Source organism: Ipomoea triloba, chromosome 12 (genome assembly GCF_003576645.1).
Source record: "Ipomoea triloba cultivar NCNSP0323 chromosome 12, ASM357664v1".
Lineage (NCBI taxonomy): Eukaryota > Viridiplantae > Streptophyta > Magnoliopsida > Solanales > Convolvulaceae > Ipomoea > Ipomoea triloba.
In genome coordinates, this window is record NC_044927.1 from 25,511,280 (window position 1) to 25,537,025 (window position 25,746).

General features: G+C 35.0%; 3 protein-coding genes across 7 annotated transcripts in view; 1 reads left to right on the forward strand and 2 right to left on the reverse strand.

The window, feature by feature from the left end:
* The window catches only part of LOC115999114 (anaphase-promoting complex subunit 1), a 19,396-nt gene extending 15,474 nt beyond the window's left edge, over nt 1-3,922 (reverse strand). Inside the window, exons 1-9 of the mRNA XM_031238883.1 lie at nt 3,579-3,922; nt 3,301-3,364; nt 2,914-2,998; nt 2,282-2,541; nt 1,998-2,103; nt 1,729-1,886; nt 920-1,107; nt 731-800; nt 318-485 (exon numbers count right to left, since the gene is read on the reverse strand). Coding sequence (XP_031094743.1) covers nt 318-485; nt 731-800; nt 920-1,107; nt 1,729-1,886; nt 1,998-2,103; nt 2,282-2,541; nt 2,914-2,998; nt 3,301-3,364; nt 3,579-3,802 — 1,323 coding nt within the window. The 5' untranslated portion in view covers nt 3,803-3,922. The remainder of the gene's footprint in view (nt 1-317; nt 486-730; nt 801-919; nt 1,108-1,728; nt 1,887-1,997; nt 2,104-2,281; nt 2,542-2,913; nt 2,999-3,300; nt 3,365-3,578) is intronic.
* Nucleotides 3,923-5,861: 1,939 nt separating this feature from the next.
* LOC115999953 (clathrin heavy chain 2-like) lies at nt 5,862-17,853 on the forward strand. Its single transcript, XM_031239928.1, has 30 exons — nt 5,862-6,273; nt 6,633-6,837; nt 7,512-7,600; nt 7,694-7,772; nt 7,873-8,000; nt 9,215-9,313; nt 9,395-9,503; nt 9,758-9,837; nt 9,920-10,147; nt 10,244-10,309; nt 10,642-10,758; nt 10,870-11,067; nt 11,159-11,275; nt 11,440-11,499; nt 11,755-11,841; nt 11,978-12,061; nt 12,449-12,583; nt 12,670-12,732; nt 12,811-12,915; nt 13,064-13,176; nt 13,292-13,544; nt 13,635-13,771; nt 13,854-14,132; nt 14,213-15,215; nt 15,390-15,875; nt 15,967-16,137; nt 16,230-16,415; nt 16,517-16,639; nt 17,034-17,144; nt 17,257-17,853. The coding sequence occupies exons 1-30, from the start codon at nt 6,229-6,231 to the stop codon at nt 17,431-17,433; spliced, it is 5,133 nt and encodes a 1,710-aa protein (XP_031095788.1). The 5' UTR covers nt 5,862-6,228; the 3' UTR covers nt 17,434-17,853.
* Nucleotides 17,854-18,977: 1,124 nt separating this feature from the next.
* LOC115998624 (RING-H2 finger protein ATL66) lies at nt 18,978-22,330 on the reverse strand. Of its 5 annotated transcripts, none has more exons than XR_004093929.1 (3): nt 21,778-21,908; nt 19,487-19,606; nt 18,978-19,260 (listed from the first exon to the last, which is right to left on the reverse strand). XR_004093929.1 is itself a non-coding variant. In XM_031238233.1 (2 exons), the coding sequence occupies exons 1-2, from the start codon at nt 22,189-22,191 to the stop codon at nt 19,243-19,245; spliced, it is 432 nt and encodes a 143-aa protein (XP_031094093.1). In that variant the 5' UTR covers nt 22,192-22,330; the 3' UTR covers nt 19,051-19,242. The 5 variants fall into 5 exon arrangements, 2 of the variants coding, with proteins under 2 accessions (XP_031094093.1, XP_031094091.1); XR_004093928.1 differs by having other exon boundaries at nt 19,359-19,623; XR_004093927.1 differs by having other exon boundaries at nt 19,051-19,260; nt 19,359-19,606; nt 21,778-22,329.
* Between the last annotated feature and the right edge of the window lie 3,416 nt (nt 22,331-25,746).

Below are 25,746 nucleotides of genomic sequence, written 5' to 3' on the forward strand. Positions count from 1 at the left end.
AAAAAAAAAAAAAAAAAAAAAAAAAAAAACCTTTGCTCTAACATGATTAAATCCTTTTAATACTGTTAGCTCTCTATTTTCTCATATTCTATGAGGAGCTGCAATGCATGTCAAAAGCAGTTCAAATTTATGTGTTATGTAATTCATCATTAGATCTATGTACCTTCAACGGTGGAAAGAGATTTACTGGTCAAATAAAATATCACAAAATTGGAGGAATTACTAAAATTTGACAGTGCACAAGCTAAATTTACAGATACTTCATCTCTGAAAAAATAAAAATGTACTAAATAATACAAAATAGTTCACAACAGTACCTGTCCATTATTCATAATAACATTGATACACTCCTCAACAGCATCAGCTAATCCAACAACTCTTAAATCATGGGTTACAGGTTTTTCTTCCATAATGTTCTTGTCTGGCAAGTGATATTTACCCCAGCAAGGCGGTAGTGTATACTTACACAGACATTGTTTCCCAGACTGAAATTGTAAAGGACTAAGTTTAATAATAAATCATATGTAGCAGCAACAATAAGCAGAAGACATGTTACTATTTCAAAAAGGAGCCTATCAAGAAATCAAATCTGTATGGATACAATATATTGAATCAAAAGCCAAAAAACTTATGACAGTGGAAATATCATAACATGCATCAAGAAAAAGGTCATCATATAACAAAGGGCAATAATACGTTCCAATGAGGAGAAGCATCGTAAATATCTTACATAGAGAAGAAGAATGTTTTCTGGTGTCAAAGCAACAATGTCCGCAAATGGCAGTGCTCCTACTTTCACTCTGAACATTTAAAAATAAAATAAAATAAAATAAAATTAAAAAAAAAATATTGCTTTCCAACAAATGATATATAACTAATGCATGAAAAGAACAATGTATAGGACATAAATTAGATGTACCTTGGACGAGTAACAGAAACTGGTACTGCAGCGATTGCTGGTATGCTCCAGCTCATATCAGGTTTAATATCATAGACTATTTCATTGTTTATGTCTTCACTTTGGAGCCACACAGACAACAACTTTTTTTTATCTTGGAGAAGAAAGCAAATAATGGGTGAGGCATCATCATCACTTGCAAAAAATACCTATTAAAATCATTTGACAGACATCAGTAAATTGTCAAGAACAGAAATGGAATATTCAAGCATCACAGTGCATAAAGACCAAGCCAAAGCCACCAAAAAGTCTCCAAAGGATGGCAAATGATAGTAATGCGAAAGCCATGTGTTTAAGATCAATCTATGCCATAAAGCCATATTACACTAGTGACTCCTCTAATGAGCTACAAAAACATATATAAATAGTATTCTTTTACTCTTCCGAAAGGTTACTATATAGAAATACTAAGTTATTTTGCAAAGTCTAATTCACATTCAAATAACTAAATCTTAAAGTTTTAAATATAGGTTCAATATCAACATATATAATAGTTCCCCATGACAAAAACTTTACTTTCACATGACATGTTTGATCGATTTTATTCTCAATAAGCTGATCCTCATAACTCATAGTTTAGCACTATGTCTAATAACAAAAGGGTTAGTTAAAACATAAAAGCATATTAAGTCAGTAATATGAAACAGTGTGCATCCAATATGGATTTTAATTTTTAAAATGTTCCCTATGTTCGAAAAATAAACCAAAAATGACCATTGAAATATTCTCATCTTAAATGGCATCAAAAAAACATTTCCAAGGATTAGCACCTTACTAGCAGCTGTCTGTGAAACCTTCCCTTGCCATATCTTCCTGAAGGAAAATTGTTTTGAAATCACTCCAGAAGGGACATTAGAGAATTTAGAATTTGAGACTTCAACAGTTGAGTTACCAATTTCTGCAACCCACAAGGAATGCTGCATCTTTGCTGCAGATGAATCCAAAAATTGTGAAATGAATTAATTTATCATTTGTTTCATTACTTTGTCAAAATGAGAAAGGGGCAAATATAATATTTAATTGCATAACCTAGGCAAACCTTTGTTATATGATGCCATCAGAGGAACACACTCTCCCGTCCATATGGTTCTTTCATCAAATTCCCTCATTACATTTAGTTTCCCTCTTTCCTCAACATAAGTTGACTGCAATAAGCCATAAAAGAAACATGTAACAAACATAAATAGATCTAGACCAGGAGCTTCCATACATATAAGCTAAGGAATAAAAGAATAAACTTAACATAAATGAAGCAGATATATAGAAACAGTAAGGGAATACCAAAGAGTTTGAGCCAATAATAAAGGTGATAACCATGCATACCTGAGGTTCTTCCTGGGGATCCTTCAATATCAGATGTGAGGATATTGAAGATCCATCTCCCTTGACAATAAAATCAATTCCATGTATGGTATTAGTATTGTGTTGAGGGCTTACATCCCTTTTTGAGCGAACTATATCACGGGGACTTAAATATGGGCTTGAAGATGAACCCCCTTCTGCTGATTGTTGGATAAGCAAACCACAAGGAAGAGGCCATATTGATAAAATGCTGCGAGGAAGAGGGACAGATACAACTTCACCTGTTGGGAGCAAAGAGAGGATACATTAAAGAAATAACCCAAAATGATTTTAGGTAGTAAAATCAGAACAGACCAAATAACATACTCAGTATTAAAGAGGGTGTGATTTGGCAATACTAAATCGCTAATCAACTTGGTATGAACAACCATTATTCTACATACGGGATGCCAAGTTATCTAAAGGACAGAAGGAGATAAAATTCAAGCAATCCCAAGTTCTCTCCTTCCTACTTTTACTAGTATTAAAAGTATTGTGATTGCTAATGCATACATTAGATATTCAGAACCAGAAATTCTAAGCAGGCTGAAAAAACACAATTAAGTGAATCTGTTAAAGATCAAGAATATATGCCAAAGTAAATTGAATATTACCTGATGCATTATAAATTGTTAAACTGTCAATTTGTAGAACACAAAGAACAGCTTCAGACACATCACCCATCCGGCACCAGCATGCCTAGGATATTGCAGAAATTTTTGTAAGCCTACTCCAACTTAGAAAAACAGCAAAGCAACTTCTTGAGATATAATCACATAGTCTGAGATTGAGATCATTAATACATTCCTAATAAGAACCCAATATCCTTACTTGCTTTATTTGAAATGATAACAACCTAAGTTAGTAACAAGTGTGCTCATAGGTCTTTATCAGTTAGTTATCTGGTAAGTAATTAGCCAATGGAAGGCATTCCGAAGAATGATTAAGCAAAAAAACAAAAGTTTAAAACAAGTACAGAGAAACATGTGCAGTAGAGATACCTTGATCACTGGCGAGGGTAAGGTGAACCTCTTATACACTCGTGAGCCTATGCTCCATATTATCCTAACACCATTTCACCAAATTCAAGTAAGAATGTTGACTTTGCCAAAAATAAATTGGGAACTAATGCTACAAGGCAGGATTGACTTGATCACCAAGCACAAAACAAGAGCTTCTAAATAATTCTGAACCACGTGTTCTGCAGTGCAAAGACTGGAAGTACATGCTTTGGTGTCCTTAAACGGATTACTAGGAAATGTATACGAGCTGAAATTACCGGTTTCCTCTAACAAAAAGCTCGTGATCGCCCCGATCACTGGACGGCGAAGCTGCATTGAAGTCGTCGGCCACTTCTCTTTGCTTGGTGACTTCTGGACTGAAGAGGGAGTAACTGTAATCGCCAGAGAAATTGTCGGAGGGTTTGCCATCTAGAGCTTCGGCGACCAAGCCGAATGGCTTGAACTCTCCTAGAACGCAGAGTTCGCGGACGCCGATAGACATCTGCCGATGCAAATCACCGTCTTAGCCAGAAATGTGGTCGTCACTCCCGCTCTTTTCTTCGGTTTTGACTTGGAGTGAGTGCAAATAGTTAGTTCACTGTGTTTCTACTTTGAGCATAAACCCTAGGCTCCTTCAGTCAGCATTTTATGCGCCATGTGTTGAATTGCGCGCGTTCGTTCAAATTTTTTCCTTCGCGTACTCGTGTTAAATTTAATGGATCTGAGCAGTGAGCCCACTCCATGGACGACAGAGAGGCCTGGCCCGAATAATATCTGGAAATTGTCAGTTGTTATGATGTGGACTCAAGTCCAAAACGACATCATTTTGCTCCAAATCGACGTTGATTGAATTTAAAAAAAAAAAATTGTTGATTTGCCGTTTGTCTTTCGAATTCGTTCATCTATATTCATAATTTTCGAACTCAATATTCACAATTGCAAAACTATATTCACACATTTTTAACTCTATATTCACAAATTTTTAACTCTATATTCACAATTACATAACTCTATATTCACAACTACATAACTCTATATTCACAATTTCATTACTCTATATTCACAATTACAAAATTTTATATTTACAACTACATAACTTTATATTCACAACTACATAACTTTATATTCACAATTCAATAACTTTATATTCACAATTTCATAAACCTATATTCATAATTAAAGAACTCTATATTCACAATTACAAAACTCGATATTCAACAGTATAACACAATTTTTGAACTCTATATTAAAAAAAATGGCTGAGGAAACAGTGCCACTAACGACACCGTTATTTCATACGTGCATTTTGGACATGGGTGGACCCCGAGTCCATCGCATAATTTGCCAAAAATTATGGTAACGTCTTCGACCTGTTTAATATTCACAAATTATACATCTGATAACGTATATTAAAGTCTATTATGTCAAATAAGGCAATTTATTATGTGGACCCATGTCCACACTGCTAGGCAGTTATCGAATTTTAAAATATTTGCTATTAAATTTTATTTTAATAAATTCAAATTAAATAATTATTAAAAAAATCACCCATAGTAATAGGTAAAGAAAGGTTGCGAGTATCAAGCCAATGGCTACCTTTGCACGTAAGAGATAGCCTATATGCTATACAAATCAATATGTCTTAAAAAAACTTTTGTATAAATAGTGGTGCAAACCACTTCCAAAATCAATGTGGGACAAAAACCATTTTAAAGCATTTTCTATTAAACGGCAAATAGATTTACTTTGAAAATTAATTTTTAATTCAGACATTATCAATTGTGAGCATGCAATATATCAATCTATTCGTTTAACTACGGAGAACCCAAGTCAACTCTTATCCGACTCAAATCAGAAGTAGGCCCACTAATATTTGTATCACAAAATAACTACTCAAAATATAATTTTATGATATTTTCCAACATTCTTACACTTCAAAGTGGTTTTAAATAAGTGTTTGACATGTAGTTGTAAGAGGTTTTTTTTTTCTTACTTTTTTTTATGGACTTAATATATAGATTTTATTAATTTATAGTTGACATATTATGTACATACAATACCAAAATTATTTAAAAAGCTAAATTTACCTTCAATTTAATGTGTAGATTTTCACTAAATGGATCCAAAAAATTTAACGATGAACACTTCGTATAGAGTTAATTAAATATCTTAGGCCACAAGTATAAAATACTTTCAACAAGTTTTTTTTTTAGTATTATTAATTATGTTACAATGTAGTATTTGTTCATAGCTATTTTCTCAATTTATCGAAGCACAATAAATCAACAGCCGCCTCCACTGAGGCGAGAAATCCACTCCCATTAATGTAGAAGTGTAAACCGAGTGTCACTAAATCACAAGGTCATTGATTAAGCACCTTGTACTCAATTAACATCTCTACATTTCTTCTCGAGAAAAGGTAACATGATCAAATCGAAATAATACCTTACAATACCGTGGATAGTACTAAAAAAAAAAACGGGACGTATTAAAGGAATTTGTTATTGAGCATCTGAGCTCAACCATCCGAACCAGCGCTCCGAGCTAGTGCTGACCGGTGAGCCCATTGATCGCACCAAGCCCAACTCATGCAGAGACCCTTATTGGTTGCACTCTTTCTCTCCTCAGATGTAGATCTCTTTCTCTCTCTAATTTTGCAGTGGAAAATTCCATTGTCGCTGGCGTCGTGGATTTTTAAGTTCACTACATTACAAGCTTTTAGAATTACGTAGCCATCGCTCTCTCTATCTCTCTTCTTCTGAAGAGAACCCTCCTCTCTTCCTAGATCTCTTCTCTTCATCTATACTGTTCATATCTCGGAGGGCTTGGCTTGGGACAAGCTACTTGCGTTGTCATTTCCTGCATATTGGCTTCCAGTGATTCACAGATCCGTAGTTCCGATCTCGAATATTCGGTCTCAGCTCAGCCATGGCGGCTGCTAACGCCCCGATCACTATGAAGGAGGCCCTTACTGTAACCACTTATCTGTTATACTCTGATTGAGCATTTTTTTAATGAACTCTGAATTACTTTTCTGGCATAACATTTTTAGTTGAATTTGGATTACGCTTCTCGATTACAATATGTTTTGTATTGATTATGTCTGGTTCCGAATTCATTTCTGGTGAATATTGTTGACATAAATTGTTCTGCGGGTTTATTGGTTATTTTGTTAGCTTATCAGCTATCATGTTTGAAACATACTTTAGGTCAGATCCATGATGCGTAGTTCATATTGAGATCTGTTACCAACTGAATTTCAGAATTGGATATTCAATGTGAATGGTTTAGTCTGGGATTGGAAGTTCTTATGATGTGATGTTGTATTGCAGTTATCAAGCATAGGGGTCAATCCACAGTTCGTCACATTTACTAATGTCACCATGGAATCTGATAAGTATATTTGTGTTCGAGAGACATCACCCCAGAATAGTGTGGTGATCATTGATATGAGTATGCCTATGCAGCCGTTGAGGCGGCCCATTACTGCAGACTCGGCTATCATGAATCCCAACTCAAGAATTTTGGCATTGAAAGGTATGTTTTATTTGCTCATAATTTATTCAATTCACAAAAATCTCAGTAACTCTGCAAGTTACTGAATTGTTTAGAGTTGAGTTCACATGTATTACTTTTGTTTTGTTGTTGTTTTTTTTTCCTCCCTCCTCCTGATTAGGATGTGTAGGAGAAACTTTAAATTGAGAGGAAAATCACCTTTAAACTTGGAAAAACTTTAGTGCTTATTGGAGGGAAAAAATTATTTTAATAAATTATGGCTGCTGTTAGGGAGAGTAGGATATGAATTTGTTGAGTCTCATTGTGAGCGCCTGATCGGAATTGCTTAGAGTTTGAAGTGAAGTTGAAACAGGCTAGTTTGCTAGGTAGACTTAGGAGAGTACTCTCTTAGCCACAAAGGTGTTCTCTACTGATGTGTTCTTGTCTAGATCATGCCGTTTGGGTATGCAAAATAATTTTTTTTCCTTGTTTTGTTGTATATGTTATTTATGCATATGTGCACTACAGACATGCTGTTATTAGTTTATTACAGTATTTATTATTACCTACTTTACAAAATAAGCAGTTATTTTTACTCATTTTCCCCTTACATGAGAAGAATTGCATTTAATTCCATTGGTGTACTTATGATTATTATGGCTACAAGGACCTTCTTAAATGTGTTAATTGACAATTCGCTTCCCCTTTGAATGAAGCCCAAGTTCCTGGAACCACTCAAGATCATTTACAAATATTCAACATTGAGGCAAAGCAAAAAGTGAAATCACATCAGATGCCTGAGCAGGTATTGATTTCTTCTTTTAATCATTTATAAACCATATTCCCCAATTTGAACCATTATAGTGCGGTGTTAAGTATCCATATTCTTTCTGTCTAGGTTGTATTCTGGAAGTGGATTACTCCAAAGATGTTAGGTCTAGTCACCCAGACCTCAGTTTATCATTGGCCAATTGAAGGTAATGCACTCCTTTATTCTCACCAATGGTGTCCTCTTATCTCTGTAGTTTACTTATTGATCTTCCATGCTTAAAGTAACTCATGAGGTGTTTTTATTAGGTGATTCTGAGCCCGTAAAGATGTTTGATAGAGCAGCAAATTTGACCAACAATCAAATTATCAATTACCGCTGTGATCCTGCAGAGAAATGGTTGGTTTTGATTGGAATTGCTCCTGGTTCCCCAGAGGTGTGTGTAAATTGATTATGCTTTGCTGTTGGTGTTATTGTTATTATATTATTTTTAAATTATAAGTTTTTACTTCCTAATAGAAGTTTATCACTTCACTGTCATTTGGTTCAGCAAATGAGGAACACAACACCTGGAGTTTGGAATTTAATTTTTCATTTATTTTTCTTCTCTAAGCTTTTCCTTAAATTTCTCAACTTTGCATTATCCTTCTTGTTCTGTAAGTTATGTAGCATAATAAGGTAGCTGTTATAATGTTATGGTACTATAGTTTTCATATGACCATGTGCTGGATTTTGGGTTATTGACTTGAATGGGCAAAAACCAGGTGGAGTGGACAAAGATGTTCAATTTTTAAAACTTGGATATTTTTAGGCAAAACTCCTTCGGGACTTGCGTTTGTCGTCAGGAATGCAAGTCCCAAAGGAGTTTCTTCAATTTCTAAAATCATATTTTTAGCATGAAATATACGACAAACGCAAGTACGACTTGTGTTTCGCGTATTTTACGTGTCTTTTTTTTTTTTAAGCGTGAAATACGAGAAATGCAAGTCGTACTTGCATTTCTCATATTTTACGTGTACAAATACGTGCATTTCTCATATTTTACGCTAAAAAAAGATTTTAAGAAATTGAAGAAACTCCTTTGGGACTTGCGTTTCTGACGACAAATGCAAGTCCCAAAGGAGTTTTGCCTAAAAATATCTAAGTTTTAAAAATGCCCATATTTGTCTACTCCACTTGGTTTTTGCTCATTCAAGTCAATAACCAGCTGGATTTCATCCTTACCTTATAGTCATTTACTCATTTACATGAGCTGTCTATCTGATACTTTTGAAGTTTCCACCCTGCTATTCTGTGTAGCTAAGATATTGTAACAGTTCTTCAAATGCTTGGATGTTTAGATATTAGTGCCTCTTGATAGAAGGTTGAAGAAGTGTTTGGTCATAATTCATGTGTTTTTTAATCAAGTTGGTTCTTGTTTTATTCAATCTCATGTATTCTTTTACTTATCTTTCTGCCTTGTACTTGTCCACATTTGTACTCACCTTCCCATCTTTTTAAAATCCTCCATTGGTCTTTTAAGTTTATTTTGATATTGAATTTGAAAACAGTATATCTAGTTGATATGATTTCTGGTTTCCATTTTGTAAACAGCCTATATTTGTTGTGGTTTACTGGTTTTAATTTTCCTTTTTTTGTTTGTGTTAACAGAAGCCCCAACTTGTCAAAGGAAATATGCAACTATTCTCAGTGGATCAGCAACGTAGTCAAGCTCTTGAAGCCCATTCTGCATCATTTGCCTCATTTCGAGTGAGAGAAGCTCCTTGCCACAAATCTTTTATTGACTCTGCTGCCATATTTTATGTCATAATTGGTGTTTAATTTAAACAGGTAGCAGGAAATGATAAGGATTCTGTGCTCATTTCATTTGCAACAAAGACCTCAAATGCTGGCCAGGTTACATCAAAACTGCACATCATTGAGCTAGGAGCCCAGCCAGGTCTTTTAATTCCCACATTTTATTCAATCATGAAGATTATGTACCAACTTTGCTTATGATATTACCTGATAAAAAAGAATTATTTGCCACAAGTTTCTGAAATAAAATCAATTTGTACTAATGTTTCCTATTTTCCTCTAAATTTTAAATATGAGAAGAAAAAAAAGAGAATAGACTCTTATTGTCTGTTAATTATTCTTTTCTTACATTTTCTATGGAAATGACTAAGGTTTATTTGTATTTTTATTTTACAGGAAAACCATCATTTACTAAGAAACAAGCAGATCTTTTCTTTCCCCCGGATTTTGCTGATGATTTTCCAGTTGCAATGCAGGTATCTCTTGCCCCACTCCGCTTTATTGGTATACCTATTCTAGGAAGTTCTGATAGTAACTTGCATATTTTGTGTCTGGCAGATATCACAGCGATACAGTTTAATTTATGTGATTACAAAGCTTGGGCTATTATTTGTATATGACCTGGAGACAGCAACTGCGGTGTATAGAAATAGGATCAGTCCAGACCCCATTTTTTTGACTGCAGAAGCTTCTTCAGTGGGGGGTTTCTATGCCATCAATAGGCGAGGTCAGGTGTTGCTTGCCACAGTAAATGAAGCAACAATAGTGCCTTTTGTCAGTGGCCAAGTAGGTCTAGTCCTTTTGTTTCTGTGAAGTAAATTTTACTTTAGGACTTCTTTTTATAATAAGTTTTTACTTGAGCAAATTTAAAATATTTGGCAGTTGAATAATCTGGAACTTGCTGTCAATCTTGCCAAAAGAGGAAACCTTCCTGGTGCTGAAAACTTGGTAATTTGTTATATGATTATTGCTCTCTTTCTGATTTTCTATTACTTCTTGGTGGATGTGTTGCCTTTATTTTGTTTCGATACTCAATAGGTTCCACAATTGTAGAATAATGTGCATATTACTCTAAGTATATGACTTAGTAAAAAAGTCAACCTCTCTGCAGTGCCCCCCTCCTTGTTCTCCTGAATTTCTTTAAATGTAATCACAAGTTCTGCCTAGGGAATTGCTTCTCAGATGTTGGCTATGGTTGTGAGAAATATGACTGGAGCTTCTTATCACCATGTTTTTTAGCAGCCAATGTTCTTACATTCACTGTACTTATAATGTATCAGGTGGTCCAACGTTTTCAAGAGTTATTTGCTCAAACTAAATATAAAGAGGCTGCTGAGCTTGCTGCAGAGTCTCCACAAGGCATTCTCCGCACTCCTGATACTGTTGCCAAGTTTCAGGTATTGGCTATGCTACCATAGATTTGTTTTTTTTTTAACCTTCTGGACTATATTCCATGTGAAAAATAATAGATCAGAACAATGTATACTATGTGCTTCTGTTCTTTGTAGAGTGTTCCTGTTCAAGCAGGGCAAACACCTCCTTTGCTCCAGTACTTTGGAACGCTTTTGACTAGAGGGAAGCTCAATGCTTTTGAGTCGTTGGAACTTTCACGCCTTGTTGTAAACCAGAATAAGAAGAATTTATTGGAGAATTGGTTGGCTGAGGATAAGCTGGAGTGTAGTGAGGAACTTGGGGACCTTGTGAAGGTTACAATTTTACACACATTATTCTGAATGGTTTTTTCTTTGTAGAAATTCATTTTTTGTTTGATTCTAACAGTAAAGAATTTTCTTGTAGACTGTGGATAACAACCTGGCATTGAAAATATATATCAAAGCAAGAGCAACACCAAAGGTTGTTGCAGCTTTTGCTGAACGCAGAGAATTTGACAAGATTTTGATTTACTCTAAGCAGGTCAGTCACACAATTGTTGATGCCATTTCCATATTTTCCCCATATTTATTTTTGTCTATTCTCAGGGTGAAATCTGAGTTTTATCTTGTCATTGGATGGAAGATAATTAATTATTTATTTTCCATCAGTTGGATAATGTAAAATGTTTATGTTATTGTTGGCAGGTTGGATATACACCTGACTATCTTTTCCTTCTGCAAACAATTCTCCGATCAGATCCTCAGGTATGTTGCTACTAGTGAGTTGGACATATCACTTGCATACCCGTGCCGTGTTTTTCTTGGCAAACTGTATATGTAAATCTTAATCAAGTTACTCTTTCGATTGTCAGTCTTCTTATGCCTTGTGTTATTACATAATATTTCTGCTTTCACATTATTGGGGAGTAGCCTTTTCTTTGATGAAGCATTAATAAACATGATGCTACTGCATGTGGGACTCATGTTATGGCAAGAGATTTACATAAATGGTATTTGCAGGGAGCTGTGAATTTTGCCCTCATGATGTCTCAAATGGAGGGAGGTTGTCCAGTTGATTACAACACAATAACAGATCTTTTTCTTCAGGTTTGTTTGACTTCACTTGTTACATAATTGAATCTGCACATATCTGAAAAGTTTTGCCCTACTCTGTGGTCAGCATTTAAGTTCATGAATGAGATTCTCTTATTTATTTATTTATTTATTTATTTTTGTAAATCAGAGGAACATGATCCGCGAGGCCACAGCATTTTTACTGGATGTTCTGAAACCCAACTTGCCAGAGCATGCTCATCTGCAAACAAAGGTTGGTGCCTTCTTTTCACTAATTACTAAGAAGCTTGTCTCACTTTAGGTATTGTTGAAATTGAGGGATTGAAAGGGCCTGGTGGGTGGAGAATAACAACCACCCGCCAGTTAGGTGGAAGCAAAGTATGTGAGATAACCAGAGAATAATAGAATGTATGAATATATTATAATGATAATGAAAGAGTACAATAGGTTGTTCTCTATGCCTCTATATATACTAAACTAGATACCAAATCTATCCTAATAGGAATAGGAAACTATGTCTCCATATGCCTACCTACCTAAATACCTGAAGACTGCCTAATCTATAGAGATTCCATATATTATATCTATATTTCATAACAGGTATTTTCTTTATCCATCACAACTTCTCTCTTCTATGCAGGTCTTGGAGATCAACCTTGTTACTTTCCCAAATGTGGCGGATGCAATTTTGGCAAACGGAATGTTTAGTCATTATGACCGTCCTCGAATTGGTCAACTTTGTGAAAAAGCTGGTCTTTATATCCGAGCACTGCAGGTTTTATATATAGGCTCTAAGTGTTTACTGATAAGTGATATCTCAGTTTGATTGGCTAACCTGTTGGATAAATTAATCCACTGCAGCACTACACTGAACTGCCTGACATAAAGCGTGTCATTGTCAATACTCATGCAATTGAGCCTCAGGTTGGTCATAGTATGTTTTACACACTTCCATTCTAATGGAGATTACTGCACTACTTAACTCCTTGATTTACTTTTCAGTCTTTGGTTGAATTTTTTGGGACTCTTTCACGTGAGTGGGCATTGGAGTGCATGAAGGACCTTTTGTTGATCAATCTCAAAGGCAACCTTCAGATAATTGTTCAGGTATCCTGGAGTCTTAATTTACATTTTCCTGAAAAAGAGCTGGCTTAACCTAGAGACATGTAAAGAAGTTGCAATATTGAAATTTTGAAAATTATAGAACCTTGACACATCCTCATTGGAATAATAATCTTGCTTGTATTGTTGGCAGGTTGCAAAGGAATACTGTGAACAGTTGGGTCTTGATGCATGCATAAAGCTTTTTGAGCAATTTAAGTCATATGATGGGTTGTATTTCTTTCTAGGATCATATTTGAGCTTAAGGTGTGTATCTGAGAAATTGTAGGATTTGCCACTGTGTGATGATCAATATCATTATTACCTATTACTGGCTATTTAAAGTACTTGCTGGTTAATGTATTGGCATGCTGAATTGCAGCGAGGATCCTGAAATCCATTTTAAGTACATTGAGGCAGCAGCTAAGACTGGACAAATCAAGGAGGTTGAACGTGTTACAAGAGAGTCTAACTTCTATGACCCTGAGAAAACTAAGAACTTTCTGATGGAAGCCAAGCTTCCTGATGCTCGGCCTTTGATTAATGTATGTGATCGCTTTGGGTTTGTACCAGACCTCACTCACTATCTGTACACGAGCAATATGCTCAGATATATTGAAGGTTATGTCCAAAAGGTATTACTTCTGTTTAGGATTCTTATGATTTGTGCATATTTTCTAGCTGTGTGCCTGTGTTCAATTTCAAGCTTTATTTTTTATGGATAGGTCAATCCAGGAAATGCTCCTTTAGTTGTTGGACAGCTACTGGATGATGAATGCCCTGAAGATTTCATTAAAGGCTTGATCCTATCTGTCCGTTCTCTTCTTCCTGTTGAGCCCCTTGTTGAGGAATGTGAAAAAAGGTTATGGTTCTGCCTTACTATAAATTTTTCACTTGATCCTTGTTAGCTCTCTGTCCACATCTTTTCTTCTTACGAATTTCAGGAACCGACTTCGTTTGCTCACTCAATTTTTGGAGCATCTTGTGAGTGAAGGAAGCCAAGATGTTCATGTTCACAATGCTCTGGGTAAAATTATAATCGATAGCAACAACAATCCAGAGCACTTCCTCACGACCAATCCATATTATGACTCACGTGTAGTGGGTAAATATTGTGAGAAGCGTGATCCCACCCTTGCTGTTGTTGCATATAGGAGAGGACAGTGTGATGATGAGCTTATTCATGTAACAAACAAGAACTCTTTGTTCAAGCTTCAGGCCAGGTTTGTTGTTTAGTTATTTTCTGCCATGACTTTTGGTTTAGTCCAAATTCTGGATGTTCATGAGTGTATAATTTTTATAGGTATGTAGTTGAAAGGATGGATGCTGATCTTTGGGAGAAAGTTCTCAACCCTGAAAATGAGTTCAGAAGGCAGCTTATTGACCAGGTTGTTTCTACTGCTCTGTCTGAAAGCAAGAGCCCAGAACAAGTGTCTGCCGCTGTTAAAGCTTTCATGACTGCTGATCTTCCACATGAATTAATTGAACTTCTTGAAAAGATTGTTCTCCAAAATTCCGCATTCAGTGGGAACTTTAATCTTCAGAATTTGCTTATCTTGACAGCCATTAAAGCAGATCCATCCAGAGTTATGGACTATATTAATAGGCTTGATAATTTTGATGGACCTGCAGTTGGTGAAGTGGCTGTTGAGGCCCAACTGTATGAAGAGGCTTTTGCAATCTTCAAGAAGTTCAACTTGAATGTCCAGGCAGTTAATGTTTTACTAGATAACATTCGTGACATAAACCGTGCTGTAGAGTTTGCATTCCGTGTTGAAGAAGATGCTGTGTGGAGTCAAGTGGCTAAAGCTCAACTTCGAGAGGGATTAGTCAGTGATGCAATTGAGTCGTTCATCCGTGCAGAAGATGCTACCCACTTTTTGGAAGTAATTCGTGCTGCTGAGGATACAGAAGTTTACCATGACTTGGTTAAGTATCTGTTGATGGTTAGGCAGAAGACAAAGGAGCCTAAGGTTGACAGTGAACTTATCTTTGCATATGCCAAAATAGATCGACTGGGTGAAATTGAAGAATTTATTCTCATGCCGAATGTTGCTAATCTACCCAATGTTGGTGATCGTTTGTTTGATGAAGGTTTATATGAGGCTGCAAAGATCATATTTGCATTTATCTCTAACTGGGGCAAATTAGCTGTCACACTAGTCAAGTTGAAACAATTTCAAGGTGCAGTTGATGCTGCACGCAAGGCAAATAGTGCAAAGACATGGAAAGAAGTCTGCTTTGCTTGTGTTGATGCCGAAGAGTTCCGACTGGCTCAGATTTGTGGGCTTAATATTATAGTGCAGGTAGATTGTTATATCATTTTTTTGGGTACATTTATTTCATTATATCCTAGTTAAATTTTATTGGAGTAAATTGTTTTCAGCTGTAGAAGCGAAGAACTAATTTGCTCACTTAAATTACCCGAAAGAAAGTATTCTGGAGTACTAATAATGCACCTTTCTATTTCTATGTGACAGGTGGATGACTTAGAAGAAGTAAGTGAATACTATCAAAACAGGGGATGCTTCAATGAATTAATTTCTCTCATGGAGAGTGGACTAGGATTGGAACGGGCACATATGGGTATCTTTACTGAGCTTGGAGTACTATATGCAAGATACCGTCATGAGAAACTCATGGAACACATTAAATTATTCTCCACCCGTCTGAACATACCCAAACTTATTCGAGCATGTGATGAGCAGCAGCACTGGAAGGAACTAACGTATCTATATATCCAATATGATGAATTTGATAATGCTGCGACTACTGTAATGAATCATTCCCCGGATGCTTGGGATCACATGCAGTTCAAAGATATCATTGTCAAAGTAGCCAACGTGGAGTTGTATTACAAGGCTGTGCATTTCTATTTGCAAGAGCACCCTGATCTCATTAATGATGTCCTAAATGTTCTTGCACTAAAAGTGGACCACACACGTGTTGTGGACATTATGAGAAAGGTAAAAGGGACTCTCCTTAGTCCATTCTTAATTTCATTTGAATATTTGTTTATTATCCTGCTCAAGTATTTCTACTCTTGGTGGATTTCAGGCTGGTCACTTGCGTTTAGTGAAGCCATACATGGTAGCTGTTCAGAGCAACAATGTTTCAGCTGTTAATGAAGCCCTTAATGAGATATATGTTGAGGAGGAAGATTATGAAAGGCTACGCGAATCTATTGAGTTGCATGATAACTTTGATCAGATTGGCCTTGCACAGAAGGTGAATTTTAATTACATTTTCTCTGTAAGTGAACTGAAAAGCGATTTCTATACACCCTAACAGTGGTTTTATATTCCTTTCTATCCTATCAGATTGAGAAACATGAACTTCTTGAGATGAGGCGTGTTGCTGCTTATATCTATAAAAAGGCAGGTCGATGGAAGCAATCCATTGCGCTCTCCAAAAAAGATAATCTCTACAAAGATGCCATGGAGACTGCCTCACAATCCGGGGATCGTGAACTTGCAGAGGAGTTGCTTGTTTATTTCATTGAACAGGTTACTTCTCATTCTTCATTTATGAACGAAGTCCCTTGCTTGAGAAAAGACATCAGAATTGACTGTCTATCTAAGCATTGTGAACGGTATGCTTTTTGCAGGGAAAGAAGGAATGTTTTGCATCGTGCCTCTTTGTCTGTTACGATTTGATTCGCCCTGATGTTGCTCTAGAGCTGGCTTGGATGAATAACATGATTGACTTTGCATTCCCTTACCTGTTGCAGGTGACCAATCTCACTCTCACCCCGAACAAAACCCCTTTTTATGTTTTCTCTATACTTGTCTATTTTTTAAGAGTTGTATGTAACTGGATGTTTATTGATTCATTTCTTTAGCCTCTTGATTTGTGTCCATATGCATGCATTTCACATTTTCACTGGATGTAATGTGCTTGGATTATGTCCATTATTAATAGAATAATAGTATGGTTATGGTTATTCCTTTTAACATATTGAGAATTTTCCCCATCATATGTTCTATTATATCAACTGTTCTGAAGGGGAGATAGAATAAAAATAAATAAAATTTATTTAGGATTATACTTGCTTGTGAAAATGCGTTTTTTATTTATTATTTATAAATGTTAGCAGTCTTTTTACTTGGTTCTGTTCCTTGCAGTTCATCCGTGAATATACTGGAAAAGTTGATGAACTAATCAAAAGTAAACTTGAGGCTCAAAATGAGGCAAAGGCTAAAGAGAATGAAGAGAAGGACGTTATTAAGCAGCAGGTATTTGTCTTTGCACTATTATTTTTGTTTGATAAATGAACTGCCTAACAGTGCCAATGCAGCAATGCCATATCATTTGACCTTTTCTTCCACAAATTTCCTTCACTTGCAGAATATGTATGCACAGTTGCTGCCTCTTGCTTTGCCAGCACCACCAATGCCAGGTATGGGAGGCCCCGGCGTTGGAGGAAGTTTTGCCCCACCACCTCCCATGGGGGGTATGGGAATGGGAATGGGAATGGGTCCTATGCCACCATTTGGCATGCCACCCATGGGTTCATATTCATGAGTCGGCATTCTATAGTGGTAGTGGAAGTTGGAAGTGAACAGTACGGGCATTTTTGGATTTGGGATTTCTTTCTCTTAAAGTCTTGAGTCGGCTTTTAATCTCAATTCTTGGAAAGTAGTTCATTGTTCAATGGTTAAGTTGGAAGTTAGTATTAAAATAAACGGTTCTTTGTTGTGCTATAGGGTGTTGATATATCTTTTTTTTGTAATATTCTTTTCGAAGCAATTTTTGCAGCTAGGCAGCAAAGTTGAGGATATTCTTCAAAAGCAAACACTTTGGTGCATCGTTGCATTTTGTACTGATTTTCAAGGATGAACATAGCATATCGTTTTTTTGATCCACGCTTGTGTACATCATACATCTTCCCCAACTTCGACTTATGGGTTATTCATTATTGTCATTGAACATTTGGATTTTGAACTTCTTTGTGTATTGTTTAATTTCATGCGCAGGAAAATATTTAACTGGGAAACATTAACATTTTTTTGAGGGAGAAAATTCACAGTCACTCCCGCACTGATCACTTGATAAATTTCCATTATGACTCCATAACTGATTAACTGATAGCAAAAAGGCCATTAGACTGCTAATTATTTCTGGAAACATAAAAACAAAAAAAACACATTTGATGGATACATAGAGCATATCCTCTAATCTAACTACCTTTTTCTTGCACTTTTTAAGTTTTATGGGTCATGGAATGTATCATTGTATATATTTCGAATGATGACATTTATATCATTTTAGTGTACACGTGTACTGATGGCGGTCTTCATTTAATGATGCTGCCTTCTAATAGTTCATTCTCTTTTTGTTAGATGCATGGTCTTCATTTTAATGATGCTGCCTACTAATCTACATTTTCTTTTTTACTAGATGCACGCGTGGATAAGCCTAGTTTTATGTTTTTAATACGGAGTAGGAAAAAAATTTCACTTTTGTTACCATTTTCATTCATTTGACTGTAGTTTTTGGCTTGTAAATAGCATAATAAACCATGTAACATAGAAAATTAATTAAATTTTCATTAAAAATATTTATTAAATTATTGTTTATTACATTGTTTTTCACACTTAAAAAAAAAAAACAAAATGAGACTCAGATTGATAAATTAACGTTAATTAAATGAAAATACTTTCAGCTTTTCTTTAAAATAATATATTTTTTTTATGAGTTATTGATCTGTAAGAATATGAATATAAGACAATTATATTAATGGTTGACAACGACTCATCGATTGCAATTTTATTTATTTATTTATTTATTTTTTGAAATCATTGATTGCAACTTAGAAGGTGATGAACGTAATGGAGACATGGTCTCACTACCATCTCATTGAAGCCATAAGAGGTCTTCATCATCTCAGAAACTAGAGTTAAAAACTTAAAAGATATCAACTTACGCTATGTATCATGATCCTCTTATTTTGAAATCCCCACCAATTGAGATTCAACCACTTCTTTTTGTTGATATTGACATTATTTGATATCTCCTTAAAGTTCCTTTTAGAAAGATTTTCTTTTTTCCTTTCAAAATGAGAAATATACAAATATCAACTAATCAATAAAATTATTATAATTAAAAATTTAAATACTAATATAATCAACTATAATATTCTTTCCAAAAGGTTGAATCCCCAATCCCAAGGACCCCGCAGATATGTGAGGATGTAAATCATGGTAACTCAATCCCTCTTTCTTCCCAACCTTTACCTATCTGACCAACTGAGCTGTCCAATGCCCTGGCACAATAAACTCTAATATTGCAATTCCCCCAGGCCTCCACACATGGAAATGATATCCATAAAATTCATAAAGAATTTATCTCCTGCCAAATTAAAACACAATAATGTATTTTAGGTAGGAATTTAATAATTTATATAGTGCACCGCCCACGTTAACAATATATATATATATGACCCTTACATTACACTGCCTACCCAAATTCTGGGCATGGATAATCTTAAAGCTATCCCATCCTTTAGAGACAGGCAAATTCTAGTTGATACGAAGATGATTCATGACTTGACAGGAAACTCAAAAGCCAATCATACTTGGGGGTATTTATTGCTGGATGGTGGATGTGAGTCCTACCCCATATTTATGCCCAATTGCCCACTTTAGTGCATGTTGTCATCTTATGTTGTAAAAACTCTCATCCATAACTAATCTACCTGCATCAATTGGCCCACTATTGCACACTTTATTAATACATATCACAAATCATTTGCAAAAACTCACCTTTTATAATATTAGGAAAATAAAAAAATAGAATCAATAATGTAACAACTACATAAAGCGAGGCCAACCAACTCCTCCAGGGTTGGTTGTAAGGAGAGATCAAACTCTCGTTTAGGGTTTGGAGAACTCATGTAACCCAATCTCCAAATCCTGACCAATTGAGGCCATCTAGTTTGTACAATCTTTAGCTTCCTGTCGAATATGAACAAATTTGCATGATCAATCTCTTTATAACAAATTTCGAGTAGTTTCTAGAATGAAGTGTTGGTGCTTATGGATGGTTATTAGTTCGAATCTAACGTTGCTATCACACCGTAAACAGTTTTGGATTAAATAAAAGGTTGCTATAATACGTGAAAAATATATGTTTAAGTGTATTAGATTATAATACTCATAAGATACTGATAAAATTATGTAATAACACACGCCTATTATTGTTTAATATTTATTTAATTGTCGAATATTATTCAATTTTAATACTCCGTAAAATAAAGGCCTCAAATGTATTACAAAAAAAAGAAATCATTACTTATAAAAGAATAAATAGTCTTATCCCTTTCACAACTCACAAGTGGAGAGTTTCAGAGTTCACACACAACTCGGACAACTATTTGATGCCTCTTCGACCTTTTAGTCAATTGATGATTTCTCCTTTCAAATATTTGAAATGCATTTACTAATAACACAAATAATTCAATTTTATGAGAAATGAAAATTTCATTTTCTTGAACTTAGACATATTTTGTAATTTGGAGACGTGGATGTTTTATTTTAGTAAACCCATTTAGTATATATACTCTATCCTCAAAAAAATAAAGAAGAAAGAGTTCACCTAATCAAGTTAAGAGCTGCCTATTGACTTTTTCAGTTTGAGTTGATCAGTTATAAGAAAGTTAAGTTGATTTATCTCGTTGTAGTCTTTTGCTTGTTAGGATTGAGAAACATAAGTTGGTTTACCTCATTGTGATTACTTACCGGCTAAGGCCATAAGGCCATAAGGTATATTTCACTCAAAACACACATTCGGGTGACAATTACGAGTTTTTACATTAAAAAAAAAATTTACTCAAAATATACATTCAAATAGAGATGACCAACTTTTCTATAAATTAAAGAAACAAAAAAAGTTAACAACTCTACCTGTAATATAATTCATAAAAAAATATGCCATTTAATCAATAATAACAATATATGCGGTGGTAATACATATTAATATTTATTTAATTTTGTCTTCCATTTTTGTTAAGAGAATCAAAGCAAACAGTAATCATTGAACACTTTTGCTTTTAAACCCATCGTCATCATCATTCATCATCTATCTCTAAAAATGCGTGTTTTGCAGCATGCTACCTTAGTTTAATGATTGATGGAAACACAAAACCAAACCCAACAACTTCCTATAAAGTACAAATTTATAATTGCAAATTAAATACTACGATTTTGCATCAACAACATTATACTAAATAAAATCTATTATGTTCTTAGCATTATAGTACCACACTACCACGCTTGGAATAAAGTGGATTTGTACATACACCATTGTTACAGAGTATGCATCTCTTGATTCTTCCCAAAATTCAAAAAGAAAAAAAGAAGATTGAAGAATTCTTAGGAGAATTTACATAACCCCACTTTTGAGTTGGCAACAAAAAATCAACCCCGTTCAAAATGAAAAATCAATTATAAAAAAAATTACATTTTCGGTACTCCAATTATAGCCGTTGTATAGACTTAGCCTTGAGTTACATGCACAATCATCTTTAATTCTTAAGTTTTGCACAAAATGACAATTTTAGTCCCTGAATGACGAAATCAGTCACTTTATTGGGTAACAGAAATAGTCGCCAAAGACTAAAATTGTCAAATCGAACGTAATAACGCAAGACTAAGACTGTACCACGGATATAAAAATGTAATTTCTTTTCTAATTCAAAACAAAAAGAGGAAATTAAAGGAGCTTAGAGTAAACTCGGAAGGGAGTGAGTCAGACAGGTGAGTCGAACCGAAGGGAAGTGCGACACAAAGGGCAACTCGACTGAGTTCTGAGCCACTTATCGACACACTCGGAGTGAAAACAGTGACGACACTGAGGAAGAGACTTAACCTTATCGCCGTCCTGAAAAATCCCGAGACAGATACAGCACTCCGTTTCCCCGACGTTTCCGCCGCCGTTTACGGAGGACCGGTGAAGCGCGATCGGGATGCTATCGATGACGCACGGATCGAGGCCGCGCGGCGGCGGCGGAGGCGCCGCCGAGACGAGCGGCGGCGCGTGGGCGGACTGAATCGGACGGGGACGGAACCGGCACACCCAACGCGCGTAGAGAACGACGAAAGTGATTAAGAGAATGATTGCGAAGAGGACGACGATGAAGAAGAGAGTGCGGCCGCGGATTTGGAAATTGCTGTCGTCGAACTCCGAGTAGTGCCAGTGGAAGGGGTGCTGCGACTGCGGATCCTGGTAATCTAGCGGCGCCGCCTGCGACGGCGCCGCGGTGGCGCGGCGGAGAGAATACATTGCTGTTCGCTGGATCTGAGGTTGTGTTTGGTTGGTCGCATACACGATTATGCTTGTCTGTCGTTTTAACCTTTTTTTAGCGCTCCCAAAGAGGCAGCTTTCCGTACTTGTAACAGGGTGGCGGCGATTCACTCGCTCTCCCCAGCGCGTGCGGTTCTAAGCCGAGTAAATAAACAAACAAAAAAGATAGAGACAAAAGAATAAAAGTGACACTTGTGTTTGACTCTCTTCTCCCTCTTTTATCATTTTTGTAAAAAATCAAAAAAAAAATATCTCAATAATTTTACCTCTCCTATTCGTATTCATGCCAATCTATTTCTGAGAGTGACACATGATTGCTTAACATTCAAGATATTTTTCTCCATTCAAATTAAAATTTTATCTCATAAAATATTAATCGCATAATTGTAGCATGTATGTGTTTTATCTCAACTAAATTTCAACATATCCCCTCACGTGTGCGTGACTCCAAACAACACGTGGACCATCATGACCTTTGGCATACCAAGCTGAAGTATGTGCTCTATCTCAACTAAAAGTCTAAGTTGATAGTTAGATTACAGTTTTATATATGTTTATATATTATATGCTCAACACGCTATTGTATTATTTATTATCATCTCTAATAAAATCTTCTCTAATAAACTCTTTGATATATTTTGTAATGATGCATGAATTTCAATTGCAAGAAATAATGGTTTCGGTTATGCTTAATAATTTGATGAATTATTGAAATCTTGAAATGTGAACATGTTTTGATCAAATATAATCTAAAATTATTGCCACTAAATATGAGTACAATATCAAAGATCGATCATGTAGTTGTGAAAAACATCAACTAATAGTTTGATTTTGACAAGAATAATTGTGGGAGGGAGGGCTATAGGAATGGTTGTGACTTGTGAGTTTCTTATAATAGAGAGAAAAAAACAACATATATATGTATGTATATGTATGTGTCTGATCTGTATATATATAATGGGTTTAAATGTGAACAATAGCACCTAATAAAAAGTGATGATTGATTTCAATCACCTATTCAAGTTCATCAATGGTTAAAAGTTTTAGTAATTAAAACAATACTTGTCAATTTTATAATTATTATAAACTTTGAAGTTCACAATATTTATAAAATTGACCACCTTCTTTTTTTTTTTTTTCTTATTTATAATTATTATAAACTTTAAAGTTTACAATATTTATAAAATCGACCACTCTTTTTTTTTTCCCCCTTATTTCTCAACAACTCTCAACCGTTGATCTAACCAAATAGATGGATTAGATGAATACTAACTTTTTGCCTGGGAATATGCTCTCACTTGATCAAATGCGACATGCTTTCCCGGTGCGACTGTGCAGACAGATCTGGTCAGCCCATCTAAAACATGATCAAAGGCTGAAAGTCAATGAGAATAGGTAAAAACTAGATAAAATATTTATAATTTTATGTAATTACGATTGGATTGACAGTGTAGTTGAAAATGCTTAACAATGCATTTGAAGATGCATGCATGCTTGAAGGTGCATTTGAAAATGCTTAACAGTACATTTAAAAACACTTGTGATGACATGGGGGAGAAGCATTTGAAAATGCTTAACAGTACATTTAAAAGCGCTTGTGATGACATAGGGGGAGAACCATTTGGAAATGCTTGACGGTGCATTTTCATTGATTTTCAAGTTTTGATCATGTTTAGATGGATGGACCATACGAATCCGTACGTCTACACTTGTGAAGTCTGTCGCATCAGAACTAGACCTTATATATATGTGTGTGTTCCAACGTTTGATTGCACATGCGATGCAGTTATTTTAGAGACCAAAATATGTGATGTCTTATTGGTGGACCTTTAGTTTTATGACGACCAATTCAAATTGAAAGAAGTGTGGGTATGTTTCTCTAGTTGGCTTCTTCAAGTTAGAAGTGGAATTAAAGATCACTAATTCATAAGTATCTCGTTTGATCCATAGGCATAATTAATTGATTAATGATTATGCACCATCAACATTGTGACACCTGTATCTTATAAAATATCCATCAAACATTCAAAACTTGCTAACTAGCTATGGACCATGAATCATATCCTACGACCTACGTACGATCACATCAAAACTAGCTTAGGGAGTTAGGAAGCATTATTGGGACTTTTTTGTGGGACGTGTTTTGTATTAAGTGATGGAGTGGTGAGTATGAAAACTAACTTCTTATACAATTAAAATTTTATTTTGTTCAAAATGTTCCTTTCGAGATTTCACTTGTTGGAGTATTTTGGTTTATCATTTGAGACTTAATTAAGTCATATATATTTGAACTTGTAGTGATTAAGGCATGCTGATAGGTTGAATGGATGCTGTTTAATTTAATTAAATGGTTTGTGTCAAGAGCCGCTAACCCGATTACGTGTGACTATTGATTACAAAAAAATAATGATACACAAATCAATTTTTGTATACCAAATCTTGTATCATTTGATATATGGATCCATTTTAATTAGTCAATTCAGTTGTGATGTAATAACACAATTTCTAAATTACTAATAAATATAAAAATTATATATTTAACTTGTTACTACAAGTCATAGTTTCTAGCAGGAAAAAATATATCATTGAATTTGTAGACAAATTTTCATTTTTTTTTTCTTTCCTAGTGTTTAATACAATATTTAATAACATTTCTCTTTTTGTAAAACATATTTTCTCCAAAATCGAGAAATCTCAATTCAGATGCTGATATCATATATGTCTAGGTGCAGGCAAAAACTTGTGTGAGAGCGTCTCACCATGAGACGGGTCGGGTTGGGTCACGATGCAAATGTAACACTTATATGCACAAATGTCATACTTATATGCTCAAATGTAATACTAATCATGAATACAATTTTTGTTACTTATTATGGTAAATGTAATACTTTTAAGGGAAAATACAATACTTTTACATTTCGATTTAAAAGTATTACATTTTTCCTCAAAAGTATTATATTTGCCCTTATAAGTGAGAGCCACTTGTCAACATTACTTATTATAAAAAATGTATTACTTTTTCTCTTATAAGTAACAAAAATTGTATTTTTGATTAGTGTTATATTTGACCATATAAGTATGAGATTTGCACATATAAGTATGACATTTGCATGGTGCTTTGACCCGACTCGACCCGTCTCACGAATAAGCTAAGGATCCGTGAGACGGTCTCACACAAGTGTGACCCCTAGGTGCATGTCTAGTAAAGTTTAATCGATGCCTTCATAAAGTAAATAATTAATTTTACTATTTAAACAACGGCTGGATTCGAAACTTTATAATAGTAATTACTAATTACTAGTCACTTTAGATAAACTAATAAATGGGGCAAGTAACCTAGTTGATCCGGTAGTTAGTTTAACGCCCTGTGAAAGTTGCCTATTATCATTATTAGTGCGCCTATTAACATTATTAGTTTAAGTCAGAATTGATCAGCTGTTGATGATCTAAATCGGTTCACCAGGTTGCACGTTTTTTTTTTTTTTTTTTTTTTTTTTTTTTTTTTGTAAATCAAATATAAATTAGGGAATAACT